Source organism: Fusarium solani (genome assembly GCF_023522795.1).
Source record: "Fusarium solani strain SB1 chromosome Unknown bctg00000011, whole genome shotgun sequence".
Lineage (NCBI taxonomy): Eukaryota > Fungi > Ascomycota > Sordariomycetes > Hypocreales > Nectriaceae > Fusarium > Fusarium solani.
Genome location: NW_027072149.1, coordinates 943,454 through 959,360, shown reverse-complemented (window position 1 = coordinate 959,360; position 15,907 = coordinate 943,454). Strand labels below are relative to the sequence as shown.

Here is a 15,907-nt window from a genome sequence, read left to right as displayed (position 1 = left end):
TTTACCAGTAGACGCAGGATCCAGTTAGACCTGAACTGTTATATCAGCCTTAGACTTCGCCATTCGTTCTCATAATTCACCTTTCCAGTGTCACCAGTATCGACACCTCAACCTATCGAAATCCTGATATCCAACAAACAAAGAAGATGCGTTTCTCTCTGCTGACTGTCGCTCTGGCTTACGCCTCGACCGCCTCAGCAGCCTTGACGTGGTCATTGCAAAAGGCCTCCAACCCAACATCAGACCAGGCTGATGCATACGGGCGGATTGAGGAGGCCATGCGTCGCGCCGTGGCACGATATGGGCGCTTCACCGACGCCAGCAAGACCATCCGCGTCTACTACGCCCCCGGCGTCCCCACTGCCGAAGCAAGCTACAACGGAGATCTCCGCTTCGGTTCAAACCGGGCTTACATGACTGAGCGGACGGCAATGCATGAGATTGCTCACACCCTTGGTGTTGGACAGACGGCTGCCTTTGACCAAAAGTGCGCAGCCAACAACTGGCCTTCTGCAACCCGTCTCCTTCAGTCTTTTGACGGCCCAAATGCCCGCATCAACTGTGGCGGCGGCCACTTTTGGCCATATGGTCTCAACTACGACAACGAGTGGAGCGAGACCAACGCGAACCGACATGTTCAAATGATTGATGCTATGCTGGCTGATGGAATGTAACAGAACTAGGCGGGGGTGCTGTGAAGGAGGTTGGGATTGAACATGAATGAATGACTTGAATTATTTCGAATGCACATTATTCAACACGATACTGGATTGAAAGCTCGAGTGCAGTGTCTTGTGTAAATTGCCCATGTAGATCAGTGATGAGAGTCTCGCTCCAAACTATCTGGAGAGCAGCTCCAAATCTCAGTTGCATCCTCGGGGCCTTCACTACTTAGTGGGGGAGTACTATCACGTCTAGCATTCAACTAGTTAGACCAAACAGTTGTGTAGACAGGCAACCATCGGTTGCATTGATGTTGCACTGCCCCCAAAATGATTCCTCATCATGCTGACTGGAAGCTAAATTAGCTGCCTAGACGCAGACTTTCACATAGTATAAAATGCTTCATTATGCCCCCAACGGAATACTTGCTTTGTTTTAATCCTACGACATCGCAATTTGGGATACTCCTCCCAGCCCTCTCTCTCCACGATCACGATGGACATCCCACACGATGAGAGCCTTGCTAAGCTCCCACCTCAACCCTCCTCCGCCGATGCGTTAGCCACAGAGAAACTATCCGAACTTCTCGACCAGCAAAGAAATGCACATCTGGAAGAGAATTTTAGACAAGAGAAGGGGCTCTTGCGCGGTGGACTTGGCTACCCGACTTCTTTCCTTGGACACGACCATCAGCAGTAGAGGTTCGAACATCGCCAAAGAGATCCCGGAAAAGACTATTGGCTTTCGCAAGATTGGATTCGGACAATGCGGCCTCGTTTTTGAATGGCCTGGCCGAGGGATGGTAGTCAAAGTGGCTAGACCGGGCTTTCAGGACGCCCTTTGGGTCGACTATGAAGCCCATAAAGCTATCTATTCTGCTTTCTTGGGACAGAGAGATACCCCCCAGTGTCGAGTTCCACGGGTATTTAGACACATATCAAAGGAAAACCGACGGTGGCGGGAAAACAAGGGGCTGTTCATGGAACAGCACGACGATTTTCCCTTTCCATCTTCGGCACTCACTTCAGAACACATCTTGCCATTAGCTGGAGCTGTACGAGAACTATTGATCGAGAGGTATTGCCCTCAAAGCATGCAACAAGCCGCGCTGGAGAGCCCCTTGAACCGCGATTGTCTGGCTCGGATCTACCTTGGCCGACGGCGCTCACCTCACCAACCTCGACAGGTGAACTTTTCTCTCAGAAACTTCAATCTGTGCCTTGATCAAATGATGAACCTTGGCCTACCCGTTTCATCATATGCCTCGGCGATTGGAGAAGCACTGGCGGTGATCCACTGGGCTGCCAACGTGGATGGGTACGATGTCGAGTTTGTTCTGGGCAGTGAGGCCAGTGTCAGTCCACAACCGGCGAAAACTCCTTCTCCGCAGACAACTCTAGAGTCCCCTTGGGCCTCAACTGAAGGCCGAAGAAAGACGACTCGAATCTGGGTGCTTGACTTTAACTTGTGCACCCAATGGGAAGAGAGAATCGGATGGGAACAACCCGAGGCTCTGGTCGAGCAACTCGTGATGGCGTTTTTCGAAAACGACCCGTACTACCCGTTACCACTGATGGATGATGACCTGGGTAAGCAGCTCTGGTATGTCTTCCGGGATAGTTACTCGACCAAGGCGGAAGAGGTTCTGGCAGAGAAGGACGAGAGGCTGAGGGCGCTCCCACATAAATTCATCGATGCCTGCATTGAGAGGGAGCAGCAAAATATCGATCATGGACTGGGATATGGGCATTGTCAGCACAAGGGGTAAAATTGCCTAACCAACTAGCCATGGTATTAGGCGTCGAGTGCAAGTGACATGGGCATGTCAGAACCACAGCCGAGGACAATGTAACAAAGCTGCCCATTGAGACATCGGAAGATTGCTATTAGTGTTGGACCGGAAGCAAAATCGTTGGAGGATCATAACTAGAAACGCATGCTTCTCGAAGCACTTCGTACCAGCTCGTGTACACAATGATCTTGGCTTAAGTAAACCGAGTCAGCCCGTGTTGAAACTCATGCCCAATCAAAAGATGACCATTCAATTTCATCGTCTGAGTACTCGTCCGGGATTGCAGCTTCAGGGCGGTCTCCGGAGGATGCAGCATCTCGACAATGGCCCACCGATGTGATCTTTGGGCCATCTCCCAGGGTCCCAGCTTTTGGACAGTTTTCCAAAGAACTGATGTCGGGAAAATCCTTCAAGAAAGATATGTCCGGGAACTCGTCTGATGATGCATCGTCTGGGTGATCTACCGCGGGTGTAGCATCAGGGCCGGTTTGAGGCAAGACGGATCGGCGTGGAGGCAAGGGTTGGCTTGGCTGGTACTCTTCATGGGTCAGGGATAGCTCCTGTGCAAAATGTCTCCTGAAGAAGGCTCTCACTTGCTCATTTCCGGCACTGCCCATTGCCAGCGTTTGAAAGTCGCCCACGAGTTTGAGTCCCCGGAGACTGGTCGCCTCGACAGGGCGACATAGGCTTGGCCCTCCTCGAACACTTTTGACAAGTTAATAATGACACGGTCCATCGTCATTCCTTGACTTTTATGGACAGTCATAGCCCATCCGGCGACTAGCGGAATCTGGGTACGGGATAGAAGAGAATAGGGCTCCCTGTCTCCGAGAGAGGTGACGATACAAGTAGGGAAAATGGTCCGCTTCTTGCCATTGTGGAAGCGGACTCGTGGCCATGCCTTCACCCTCTGTCGATACGCAAACTTTCGGATCTGCTCCTCTCTGAGCTCTGCATGCTTCCCCCTAAGAGCCTGCCAAGGAGGAATACTGTCGTCAGAGAGTTGAGCTTTCGGGAGCTTCGCTTCGTCAAATTTCTCGAAACCGCAAATGATGCCCTGGCTTCCATTGCACAGCCCTGCCCCGATGTCAAGGTTGATCTGTAGGACAACAACCATCGCGGGCTTGACGGAAAGCTCTCGCCTGAGGCGATGTTCTTCCAAGCCCGCCAGGGTTCCATCAGGAAGCCGGCTGAATTTCTCCTCAAGATGTTTATCCCTATAATTGATTCATCGATAATCGTCGAAGCATCCGTATCGGCGTGGAGGCGTCTTCAACTTCTCAAATTCGAATGTATTAACGTTGTCAACTTCTTTATTTGTACACAGAAGCGTGGTCGCATTAGCAGTGTCGTTGGGATGGTCCATGAGCACCTGCATCTCGGCTGGAGAGATCGCATGCCCAATTAGGCATTTCTGGAGCATTCGAATAAAGTGTGCGTCGCTCTGGCGATGGATTTGGTTCAAATGTCTGTGGGTGAAGTTGGCTTCCTTCCAGGCAGAGCTCATGAAAGCCCATTTGTTTTTCTCTAGGAACGGGCCATGCTTGTTCTTGCAGTTGAACACCGTGGGAATTTGCTTTGTTTTCGGGTCGTACATCTCCTGCCCACACTCCACGCAGTGTTGGAAGGGATGGACCGGGGGGGGGTTGGCAGAAGTCGCCAGTGACGATGAGCTGAACTCCCCAAAAGGGCGGTCTGCGTTCCAGGTTTGGGAGACGCCCCTTACCTTTTTCAGGGTCTTGTTAATTCGCTCCAGAAAATTGTTCGAGACCATGCTAATCTCGTCGATGATGAGGACATGAGTTTGCCCCAGACGTTTCCTGGTATACGGGCTACTTTTCGGCGGGTTTCCCTCCCTCTCCTCTGGGGGTTTCTGATGGTACTCGAGCCACTTTCTTCCGTATCTTGTTAGATCAATGAGATCGTCCATGGATAGATTGTCATCCTCAGGTGTCCACCCCAGATAGCTCGAGAGCGTCCTGGCACCGACTTGGACAGCCGCTGAACCAGTGGGTGCAGTAACCCAGAAGACTTTGTTTGGAACCTTTTCTAGTTTTTCCACAATGGCTTTCAAAACAGTGGATTTTCCACAGCCAGCTGAGCCGGTGAAGAAACCATTGGGTGGGGGCGTCTGGTCAAGAAGGTCGACAATCCCCTGTTGCTCCGCGGAAAGCGTTGGTGCAGCTTCCAGCGGCCCGACGACCTCGCTGGACAGGGCCTGATTGGGGACTCCACTGTCCTGCTGTGCATTGCCATTCGCCGGGGAGTTATCGGGGATGTTATGGAGGACTTGCTGTGCATCGCCCGGCTGCTCGCTGCCATTGGACTCAGCAGGTGTGTTCCCAAGCGGCGGGCTAGGTTGGGGATTCCCAATAGGCAAGCGGATCAGACCCGGTGCATCCTGGACTGAACCAGAGATGGATGAGGGCCCACATGGTGGTGGTCGAGGTGCGGCTTCAGCGTCGACTGCGCGCTTCCTTTTCTTGCCAGCAGTGGGACCAGGGAGGAAACTAGCAGTTGATTCCGTGGATGGTTTCGTAGCATCATCAGAAACAGGGGTAAGCATGCCATGTGCGGGCCGCGACCGAAGGCCCTTGCGTCTGGGTTGCCGCATAGTCGTAGGTAGCGGCAGTCAAAAGCTGGTCCTATTAGCGACTGGGGTCATTGGAACAGGCTTCGCATTGAGAAGCTTACCAAAACGTGGTATATCTGGGTCGAATAGTTGGGGACAGGGTGTTGGTCATTTAGTTTGGCCTGCTGTCATTTGGCGAATTGTTCAATCGCGAAAGGAGACACGGGTTGAACAACGACGCGGCAGGTGGTCACGTGACAATCCACACTCTCAAAGCGTGTCGGACACACAAAACGCCCTCTCGAGACATGCATTCTTTCATATCTCGGCTCAATGAGATACTCTATTTTGTGCAGCCACAAGACCCCTAATCTGTCCATCAACCCTCAGTTTTGTCTGACAAAACGCTCATTATGAGACTTGATAAGCTGCGACCGATCCAATACCTGGCCAGTTGAAGAGCGGATGAAGTCAACCTGCAGCTTCTGAGCATCCACAAACCGAATCGTGGCATAACTAAAGTCGTCTGCATATGCAAATGCATTCAAGGGCGTTTTCTTCCCAACACTACTCAAGCCTTCAATGTTTCCCGCGCCTCCAGCAACAATATACATGGGTGCCTTTGGATTGTTCATGCCCGAAGGGTCCAGGGTTCCGTTGTATGCAGGATAAAACCTTTGGGAGTTGTGTACGTGTCCGAACACGCCGAGGTCCACGCCGTACTTGTAGAAAATGTTTTCGAATGCTTTTTGGCACGGCGTGCATCCTTCATCGCCTGTTGTGTACCATGGTCGATGTCCCGCGACAACAACCCAGGGAGTGACGTCTCTATCAACAGATGCGAGATCCGCCTCGAGAAACTGAAGCTGCTGTTTCGGACTACCGAAAGGTCCGCTGTTGAGATTGGCGGATCCTCCCGGTGCGTCAGGGGCATCAGGAAAGTCCGTCTCGGTGTCGATCATGACCACATGAACCATGCCATACTCGAAAGAGAACCAGAAGGGTGGGTTGGCGAGCTGCTTTGCCTTGTTTGCATTGACTCTCGCAGTTTCATCTGATGATGTCGATGCAAATGCTTGCGGCATTGTGTGTCCGAATCTATTCATGAAGTCGGTAAAGTTCTTCTGGCCCTCTGGACAAAGAAGATTCAGCAATGGCACTTCTTCACAGGCTGCCTCGTGATTTCCAGGGCTGACCATGTAGGGCTTCCGACCAGCGATGGGCGCAAGCTGGTCGTAGAAATTCTCAAGGATGGCTTGAAAAGCCTGTTCTCCATGAAGCAAGTTCTTTGGCTTCAGAAACCAGTCATCGGCATATGCTAGATCACCTGGATGAATGATGAATTCGTAGTCGTCGGCCGTAGACGCAAGACGACCAATCGTTGTGTGATTCAGTGAAGGTTGTATGTTGGGAATCACGTCTCTTTTGGACTGGTCCATGTTGATCGTGAACCCATCTTCTCCATAAACACCCAGGTCAATGATGGCGTTGATGGAGAATGGAGTCTTGTCTCCGGCAGTTCGAGGGCTGAAGAACTCATCAACAGAGGAGTTTGTGGAGGTGATCTTGTAGTAGTAGGTCGTTGCTGGCTTTAGACCAGTGAGCTTTACTGCATTGGCCCAGGTGCGAGAGGTAGGATAGGTGATTGAAGTATCCGAGCAAGCCTCCTGGTCAAGCAGCTCTCTTGAAGTGCCATATTTAACGCAAGGGTTGCTTTGCTTGGAATATGTATTCCACCCTATCGTGACACCTTTAAACACTTGTTAGCATAGGTCCAAGTAGCGTGGTTAGGTAACTTACTGTTCGGCCCATCTAGAGACAGACGTTGCTGAACTGGCGTCGACGAATCTGAGGGTATGGGTGGGAGGCTGGCCGTTGATAGAGCTGTCCCTATCAAGAGTGAAAAGGCTGCGATGCAATTGTAAGAAACCATTTTGTTGTGTCAACTCTGCATTTACTGATTCAGCTTCATCTCGCGGACTGGGCTTGTGAGTTATATGCAAATCAGACTGTGCATCGTCTCAAGCACATTGATTGCCGTGTATCCGGCGTCCTGGCTTAGTTTCGGTAACCTTCCTCTTCAGGACATTTGCCGTGCTCTTGTTCCACATTTTGAGTAGTTTGGCTCGGGATGTATGATGTTGCATGTGAAACTGATAGGCCTCGTGCTTATTGAACGTCGTGTAATTGGTCCATCGAGTCGGTCAGCGATCGTAGTAAATGATCGACCCGACAGGGCCTCTGGTTAAGGCTAGCTTACTCATTTTCTTCGGTGAACGTCCCAGGAGCAGTCGAAATGCGAAAAGTTTTCGTGTTCAATGTTAGCCAAGACGAGCTCAAAGGTCTCGTTGAAGCGGTAGAATTTGGTGCTCACGCTTGTCTTGACCATTCCTCATTGTGCGTGACCAGATAGTGTATGATGCCAATATTTAGCGAGATACCTGTGTTGATACTCGTTAATTCATGAAATTAGCTCCCTGTTGCAGCGGCCAACGAGGTAGGGTGCAATCACTAAAGATCAAATGCGGCATTATACCGCTCATCAGGGGCACTGGTTTTTTGTCCGCTTAATAGAAATATTATCGCGCTGTTGCTTTGTTCTGATACATATGTAATTTTTATCATCTTACACTGATAAAACTCCTAAAGAACTGTCCTAATCAAGTGGTCCGAAACAACGAGGAAACTCATGCCACCATTCTTACAGGTTCATTGTTGTCGATCTTCATCATGTCTATAGAAGGGACATCGAACGCTCACAGTATCTCCAAATAAAAATTCTAACACATATCAGCATTCAAGTGTTACCGTGAAACATTACAGCCTGGTGTTCCAGGCCCTCATGGAAACCCCGTTGCGTTGCCAGATCTTTGAACTTGAACGCATCGCTAATGTCACCAAGACCCTGCGAAAAAGTATCAAATCGCTCCAGAAAGAGACTTTGAGAGGATAAATCTATGATGTCTTAAAATTCGCCCGGCTTTTCTCTTGGTGTTTTCTGGCGCCCCTTCACGGCGCCTTCTCTTCCAGGATTAAGACAGCCGGAGAGCGAAAGGGTGAGCATATTGTGCGTAGTTAAAGTCATTATTAAAGAGAAGGATGCATATAATAGTGTTAATTCTCAGAGGATGGACAATCGGATCCAAATACTGCAGAGAGAGACACTCCTACACACAAGGTGAGTGCCTGCGGCGACGCTAGGATCTCAGTTTGTCACCCTTGGTTGACATGAATAGATATAGTTTTGTCAAAGACGATAGTCTTCTTTTTGGAAACATATTAAAGGGGAAATTCTAGGAATGCCAGATGGATCAGCACACAGTTGAGAAAATGGGCGACGAGCCATAGCATCAGAAACTGTAGTTAAGTAGCTGCCCGTGAGCACATAAAAGGATCCCGAGGCTTGAACTAAATCGTCCAATCAGAATAAGAAGATACAAATCCATGCCCATCGCCATTACCTGCTTTACTTTTTCATTTATCCGCTCCACATCCAGAGGAACTCATCTCGCTACTGCAATGGTTAGTTCCTCGCACACCGACAAGAGTGTCCAGCTGAGTCAAGCCAACACATATTTAGCGTCTCAGATGGGCGTCATTTATAACTCACACGAGTTTCCGGTAGATCCATTCACGATTTTCGGTCTATTTCTACACAATACCCATATCTCGGCGCCGGAGACCGACGCCGAGCACCCCTCCTCCTCCATGGGGATGTGGGGATGGAGGATCGGCACCCCAGTGTAAAGGTGCGGGGAATATCTCGGTTACATGGCGAGGAAAGGTTTTGTCTCGCTTCCTTTTCCTTCTCTCGACTTGACTGTTGCAATTTCTTTCATCTTTCATCTCAGGACTTGTCAGCATAGTCATTACGATGCGTTCCACAACCAACATCGACACCCGCGTCGATATAGCTAATGACCTAGCAGCGGTCGAAAAGGTAACACCAAGCTCTTGGTAAAGCCAGCCAACTGGTTCTAATCTCCGCTTTAGCATGGCTCCGATGGCGGCCCAGAGAACGCCACCGCCATCGACCCGAAGCTGCAGAGCTTGCTTCTGCGCAAGCAAGATGCACGCATCATTCCCTTGGCAGCGGGTATATACTTGCTCTGCTATCTCGACCGTTCCAACATTGGCAATGCCAAGGTTCTAAACTCCTCAACCAAGCATGACCTTCTCTCCGAAACCGGAATGTCCAACTTGGACTACACCATCGCCCTCATGGTGTTTCTAATTGCCTACGCGCTCTTCGAGGTGCCCTCCAACTACTTCCTCAAGCGCATGAAGCCAAGCCGATGGATCTCGTTCCTCATGTTCTCTTGGGGCACCATCACTATGTGTCTTGGCGCTGCCCACAACTACGGTTCTGTCACAGCTATGCGATTTTTGCTTGGCGTTTTCGAAGCAGGCAAGTATCACGCCGATTGCATCTCATCTCAAATCTAATAATTCAGCTCAGGTTTATTCCCAGGCTTGGTATACTACTTGACTTTCTGGTATCGCCCTGAAGAAAGATCCCTCCGTGTTGCGACAATTCTTGCTTCAGCAACGCTTGCTGGTGCATTTGGTGGCGCCATCGCATATGGTGTTGGCCATATGAACCAAGTTGGCGGTTTGTCTGGTTGGCGATGGCTATTTATCCTCGAAGGTGCTCCTTCAGTCGTATCGGCGGCGTTGGTGTGGTTTTGCCTCCCTGACTATCCCGAGACAGCCAAGTGGCTTTCCCTGGAAGAGAAGGATCTGGCAGCTGCCAGATTGGCCGAACAAGGGTCACACGGAAGCAGTAAATCCATGACCTGGGAAGATGCCAAGTCGACGCTCCTGGAATGGAGACTATGGTGCCACTACCTGGTGGGCGCTTGTCTTTCTCAGGTGTCATCGCGCGTTGCTAATTCGCATAGCTATAGATCTACTTTGGCATTTCAGCACCATTCTCAAGTCTGTCTTTGTTTACACCATCAATCACTGCAGGCCTTGGGTAAGTTGCCAGTCGCTTCAGGTTGATTCCAAGCTGACCAATTCCAGTTCGCAGACTTGAGAGCTCAGTTGATGACTGTGCCTCCATACGCAGCGGCATACGTAGTCACGCTCCTCGTGTCTTGGTCAGCTGATAGATACAACGCGTTAGTGGCAACACCAAATATTTGTTCCGTGATGGAAGCTGACCTTTCTAGCCGCGCCCTCCATTCCGCTGCATTCTCTCTCATTGGGGCTGTGGGGTTCATCGCGTCTGCAGTTCTGCCAGCTCATTCATATAGTGCAAGTACAAGCCAATTCTCCATAGTAAGAAACAACGTGCTGACCTCTTCTAGCCTCGTTATGGATGTCTCATTGTTGCAGCTTGCGGTTCATTCGCCTGCATTCCTCCTCTCCTAGGCTGGCTTTCATCCAACCTGCAATCCACCGCAGCCATTGGTTTGGCGATTGCCTTGAACATCTCTATGGGAGCCCCTGGTCAGATTGTGGGAGTCTGGATCTACAAGGCTGAGGAAGCTAAAAAGGGATATCCAACCGGCCACTGGACCAATGCTGGGTTGCTCTTGTTCGTGTCCGCGGGCTGTATCGTGATGCACTTCTACTATGTATGGAGGAACAGACGTGCGGGCGTCGGTGATCCCATCTTCAAGTATTAAAGTCTGCAAGACCTTGGTAGCTTGCAGGAGGGGTTATCCGCCATGTGTCACGTACTTGGTCGATAGGTGGCCATGGATCAGATCAGTTAGCCGGATACAATTCTGATTAGTCACTATATCTATTGATTAATGACTACTGTCAACCTAAATAGGCTTTGCAATAGTGGATGGTGTCCGGGTCGGTCCGGCCATACTTCTTATTCTCAGGGCCTCCCGTGACAAACAAGACCACACAATCAACTCCCGTAGACTAAAACACCCTTTCTTTATGCTTGAGAGTTTATTCTAATCCTTGCTTATGGCATGCGAGAGGTAGTCGGGCTTGGCTTCCAACAAGCGCCCGCCGGAACTTATCTCAAGAATTTAATTAATGTGTTGACGATATTCAGCTGCAGGGCCTTGACTTACCTACATCAAGGAAATGCAAGAAAGCCGCTTTAGTGTATTAACATCCAATCTTTATTCTACCATCTATTTCATTTGCCTTGTAGTATCCGGCAAGCCCGAGTAGATCGTCCTCTAGCTGAGCAACCTTCAATGATTTCAGCTCGCAGCCAAGAGAACCCCGTGGAACTTTCTCCATCAGTGGTTGGACGGTGTGGTAAACCTTCAGCCACTCCACCTCTTGGCCGGCATATCTTACTAAGAAGCCGCAGAAGACGCGTGTCCAAAGGTCACGCCAAGGACACAACCAGCTCAATCACCAGACACGCAAACATGCAAATTGTCTCCCCAACAGCAGCTCACGGCGCTCCGGCATCACCGAGGTTCCCTGCTCCGTCTCCGCCATCTGACCCGCTGCGCCCAGCGCCGAGCCACAGCTGATCTTGACCCGATGCCGACGGATCCGGCCGCCAAGTCGTGGCAAAGTGCCGAAATCCGTGACAATTGTGTCAAGCTAAGCTCTTGGACGGGAGCTGCGCCACCTTGACATGAAGGAAGTATGATATCAGCCGAGATTGACACCAAGACAGAAGACGTACCAGCGCCAAGCTGAAGGTGGCTGTTGGTGGTCAGCTCGTGTTTAACCTTGATGACGACAGCAGCTGCTGGAATATTAAATGGGAACCTGACCCCTCTTCTGTTGCGAGTTCAATTTGGTCCCCATAAGCTTTTACTGCGTTATTTCCAATCTCCCTAGATCAGTCACACGCAACCTACTTTACAGCATCCAAACAATCTCAGACATGTCGGCTCAGGACTATTACAGCGGTGGAGGTGGAGGACAGCAAGGAGGCTATGGTCAACAAGGCTACAACCAAGATAGCTACGGTCAGCAAGGTCGACAAGACTATGGCCAGCAGCAGGGCTACGGGCAGCAACAGGGCTATCCTCAACAAGTGAGTAAACCCGCGACGCCGAGGCATCAAGCAACATGCTAACAGCTTCACAGCAACAGTACTCACAGGGCTCCGGCCATGGCGGCCCTCAACAGTCTGATTATGACAATCGCGGACAATCCTACAACCAACAACAGGGTGGTCCTTATGGAGGCTCTTCCGCATACCCCGGCGGTGACCAGGGTCAGCCCGGACCCGACGGAGAACGAGGACTCGGCGCAACCCTTGTTGGAGGTGGTGCAGCTGGCTGGGCTGCCCATAAGGCTGGCGGTGGCCTCCTAAGCAGCCTCGCTGGTGCCGCCGCTGGCGCAATTGGCGCAAACCTTATCGAGCACAAGTTCAAGAAGCACAAGAAGGACAAGAAGAACCACAAGGATGGTCGCCCTCGAAACTACTCTGGCGACTCAACAAGCAGCAGCGACTCCGACTCGGATGACGATCGACGTCGTCGTCGCCGCGATGACGACCTTGCTTACGGTGACCGCGGCTACGATAATGATCGCCGCCGTCGTGAGGAAGAGAATTTGCGCTATGGAGATTCTCGGCGGGATGACTACGATCGACGTGACGACGGTGGCTATGGCGGCCATCATCACGGCCAATCAAACTATGGTGGCTCTCGGTGGTGATCAATTCCATGAGTCTATTAGGGTTTGCAGTTTATGATGTCTCTTTTCTTTTTTCAATTGCCATAACGCTCTTGGCAATGAAAGTATCTAGATCCGATTCAATGTTCAATTACCTCTCTGAAAGCGAGCACCACACTTTATCTTTCTCATTACTCAAACAAAACTGCAAGTGACACAATACCTAGTGTGCTGTCTACATTTCAAGCCTGCTATTTCTGCTATTTGCAAAAATGCGCGAAATGGGACTGGGGCCTCCTCGCCGAGGTCATTGAGTATCACGCCGAGTAGAGAAAAATGGCAATATTCATACTCTCCAATAGGTACTTGCAGTGATATATAAGACAATAACTACTATTGAGACCCTGTACTATAATTTCCTGGGTCCTATAGTTCTTTCTATTCAAGTCTGGTTCGGGCGGTTTGATTCCCCAATCCATCAGGCTATTCAACACCACCTAGACACTTGGTGGTGGATCGATGGATTGCCACAATGTCGTTTGGACAGGTAAAGATGGAATACATAAAGAAATTTTATGACGAACGTATATTCATATCTGTATTTGTTTTCTATTTCTCTCTACCAAGAGACAAATTAGAATGCACTAACCCCATGTCATCACGACATGTTCATCTCTTGGATTGGGATATCCACCCCAGTCTAGGCATTGATAAAGTCATGATGGGCAAGTTCATAAACGAAACCAGTCGTGACCTTGACGTGCTGAGCAATGTGGTCAAAGTCGACATAGGCTATGGTATCGTTAGGCGTATGGATGTGAGGGTTGTGGTTTCCAAAAGGCGTCTCAAAGAGAAACGACGAGGGGAATCCGTTGCGGTTGGCCGAGGCGTGATCAGAGCAAGCATAACCACACTGAGACTCTTCATATGGAATATCGGCGTACTCTTCAATCAGAACCTTGAGGAAGTCGTTCTGACCGGGGTCTGTGTTGTCAGTGATGAGACCAAACCGCTCAACACCATCACGGCCCTTGTAGCCAACCATGTCCTGGTTCAGCATGGCCTCGACCTGGATTCCGAGGCGAGAGTAGGTGTTGAAGATGTCCTGGGAGCCAAGCAGGCCTGTCTCCTCGGCCGAGTACCAGTGAAACTCGACAGTGTTATCATGGTCACCCTTGGCAATTCGAGGGTCCTTGAGGAAAGCGTCTAGCACGTTGAGAAGCATGATGGAAGCCGAGCCATTGTCGTCGGCACCAGGGGCTCGACCAGCACCACGGTCGTTGGAAATGACAGAGTCAAGATGGGAACCGGTGATGATGGTCTTGAGGCGCACCTTTCCGGGGATGGAGACGACGATAGATGGTTGTGACCAAGCTTGATGCTGGATCAACCGAACTGTGGCCAGAGGGTGCTTCTTGATAACCTTCTTGACCTCCTTGTGAAGCCATTCAGCGGCCTCAACTCCGTATTTCGAGTTGAAATAGCGGTTGTGGAAAGAAGAGAATTTTTTCAGTTGCTTCTCAATCTTCTTGAGGTCCACATTCTTGATGATCTTCTCCACGTTGGACTTGTGCTGAACCTTGCTGGGATAAGATGCAGTGGTTGCAAGGAGACGAGCTGCTGAGGCAGGCTGATGGTCCTTCCACTCAGTGATATCAAAGAAGTGAATATGATCCTAGGTGCTGTCAGTCACTGGTAGTTCTCAAGGGCTCAGATTGAACTTGATAACCTACATCAATCATCTGGAACTTCTCATCTTCAGTAACCTCGACCGTCTTGCCGGGAGCGATTTCAAGTGTGAAAAGCTTGTCGGCACGCTCCCCGAGGGGTGCCCTTGGGACAGCGGCAGAGACAGAGGCGGCCAGGGCCACAACGAGGGGTACGGTGTAACGCATTGTGAGTAGTGCTCACAGGCCCAATTTCGTGAACGAGAAGTAGTACGAAGCCGAAGGATCCAGGTCAGAAAACCAGTGTGGGGAATTGATCGGCGTCTGGCGGATGAGGACCAAAAAACAACACGCAAAAAGTCGAGAGGAGATGAGGTTCATATAGCTACGTGATCAAGGGCGGCTCTTCCGCAAGGTCCGGTTGTCCAGGGCCCAGTTACACCAATACCTCGTCTTACCGCAACAAACACCCTCGTTGGTCATTCTAGGCGTCACTGCATAGTTGAGAGACTTTGGGAAAGATTTACTGGTCTTTGTGAATGCCAAGCTTCTCGGTGCTACCGTGCTACTCCGCATGGGGCAGCTCAGGAGCTTCACGCCTCACCAGCCGCGAGCCAAGTCTAGGCACTCCTGTCGTTCAGAGTAAGACGGGGCTAGCAACGAGGGGTAAGATAAACAATGGTATCGTCAGGACAGGCTTGTTCAGATATGCAGGGGATCCTAGGACATCAGCTAATTCTGTGGCTGGCAGGTCTTTACTTTGCTTACGGGAATACGGGGATTCGGTTAGTGGAGTGATAAGCAAGGAGTTTTATCTCTCAGTCGGACTGTATGGTCCAGTTGTGTCGTGTTATCATAGTCAACCTTTCCCGGCGTAGTGTACCAATATCACAAATAATGGTGCTCTGCGACGGCATTGTGGAAACCAATGAATCACAACCAGCTTGTTTGTCCTTCTTTCTTCCCAAGAATCCAAGCGAGGGGTAACCCTTGGGTGTGAAGGCGCCCAGGCCATGACAAAGACCAGCCTCGGGGGCCAATCCCTGTTTTAGGCAGGTCACCAGGGACGCCGAGGGATGATGATCCTATTTCCAAAAGATCCAAGAGTGAATGCGGGGAATGGAAGCGGAATTCTTAATAAGCTTAAATCAGCCAGGATCTTTAAATCGATGACGGTTATCACACGCCATTCTCGTATTGGTTACCGTTACCTACGGTTATTACGCTTTGGCTTGAAGCCATCAAGGGCTGATGTACCTCCCTTCTACAGTATAGCTGCATCAATGATATGAGGAGTTTCTTTGTCTCTATCACATTCGTTTGGCGTGTCTAAACAGAGATAGAGCCCAGCTGCCAGGGCCGCGTTTCTTTTTCCCTGGCAGGCAGGCCAATTAACCGGGCTGATCCTGGCCAGGCCCTAGGTCAGGCTAAAAGAAACAGCATAACTACGCACAAGCGATAAAACTCTAATAGGGAACACAAAGCGTCGGCGGCTGGTTTCATATTTACAATTTACGTCGCTGTCAATTTCTCAACACATTTCGGTCCAGTGCATTGTTGTGCCTCACCAGGCCACGCCGTCGACATGGGAAGTCTTTGCGACCCCAAAAGATATGAATTCGGTGAGATGGCCGAGTTGGTTATGGCGTCAGG

At 50.4% G+C, this 15,907-nt stretch overlaps 8 protein-coding genes across 8 annotated transcripts; 4 read left to right on the top strand and 4 right to left on the bottom strand.

The window, feature by feature from the left end:
* Positions 1–146: 146 nt before the first annotated feature.
* Positions 147–674, top strand: MRS44_015365 (uncharacterized protein; the record flags this gene model as incomplete). The annotated part of the gene is made up of 1 exon (XM_046272350.2): positions 147–674. The coding sequence occupies one exon, from the start codon at positions 147–149 to the stop codon at positions 672–674; it is 528 nt and encodes a 175-aa protein (XP_046126304.1).
* A 590-nt stretch (positions 675–1,264) lies between these two features.
* On the top strand, positions 1,265–2,431 carry MRS44_015364 (uncharacterized protein; the record flags this gene model as incomplete). Its single annotated transcript, XM_046273102.2, has 1 exon — positions 1,265–2,431. The coding sequence occupies one exon, from the start codon at positions 1,265–1,267 to the stop codon at positions 2,429–2,431; it is 1,167 nt and encodes a 388-aa protein (XP_046126303.2).
* A 248-nt stretch (positions 2,432–2,679) lies between these two features.
* Positions 2,680–3,572, bottom strand: MRS44_015363 (uncharacterized protein; the record flags this gene model as incomplete). Its single annotated transcript, XM_065619179.1, has 2 exons — positions 2,680–3,015; positions 3,066–3,572. 2 exons carry the CDS (start codon positions 3,570–3,572, stop codon positions 2,680–2,682), a joined length of 843 nt encoding a protein of 280 aa, XP_065475251.1.
* Positions 3,573–3,683: 111 nt separating this feature from the next.
* On the bottom strand, positions 3,684–5,069 carry MRS44_015362 (uncharacterized protein; the record flags this gene model as incomplete). Its single annotated transcript, XM_065619178.1, has 1 exon — positions 3,684–5,069. The coding sequence occupies one exon, from the start codon at positions 5,067–5,069 to the stop codon at positions 3,684–3,686; it is 1,386 nt and encodes a 461-aa protein (XP_065475250.1).
* A 344-nt stretch (positions 5,070–5,413) lies between these two features.
* MRS44_015361 (uncharacterized protein) lies at positions 5,414–7,138 on the bottom strand (the record flags this gene model as incomplete). The annotated part of the gene is made up of 4 exons (XM_065619177.1): positions 5,414–6,740; positions 6,828–6,935; positions 6,986–7,007; positions 7,057–7,138. The coding sequence occupies 4 exons, from the start codon at positions 7,136–7,138 to the stop codon at positions 5,414–5,416; spliced, it is 1,539 nt and encodes a 512-aa protein (XP_065475249.1).
* A 1,763-nt stretch (positions 7,139–8,901) lies between these two features.
* On the top strand, positions 8,902–10,660 carry MRS44_015360 (uncharacterized protein; the record flags this gene model as incomplete). The annotated part of the gene is made up of 8 exons (XM_065619176.1): positions 8,902–8,967; positions 9,021–9,439; positions 9,482–9,901; positions 9,954–10,005; positions 10,053–10,150; positions 10,202–10,262; positions 10,340–10,569; positions 10,624–10,660. The coding sequence occupies 8 exons, from the start codon at positions 8,902–8,904 to the stop codon at positions 10,658–10,660; spliced, it is 1,383 nt and encodes a 460-aa protein (XP_065475248.1).
* Positions 10,661–11,847: 1,187 nt separating this feature from the next.
* On the top strand, positions 11,848–12,629 carry MRS44_015359 (uncharacterized protein; the record flags this gene model as incomplete). The annotated part of the gene is made up of 2 exons (XM_046267821.2): positions 11,848–12,000; positions 12,054–12,629. 2 exons carry the CDS (start codon positions 11,848–11,850, stop codon positions 12,627–12,629), a joined length of 729 nt encoding a protein of 242 aa, XP_046126300.2.
* Positions 12,630–13,287: 658 nt separating this feature from the next.
* MRS44_015358 (uncharacterized protein) lies at positions 13,288–14,482 on the bottom strand (the record flags this gene model as incomplete). The annotated part of the gene is made up of 2 exons (XM_046273101.2): positions 13,288–14,262; positions 14,321–14,482. 2 exons carry the CDS (start codon positions 14,480–14,482, stop codon positions 13,288–13,290), a joined length of 1,137 nt encoding a protein of 378 aa, XP_046126299.1.
* Positions 14,483–15,907: the final 1,425 nt, after the last annotated feature.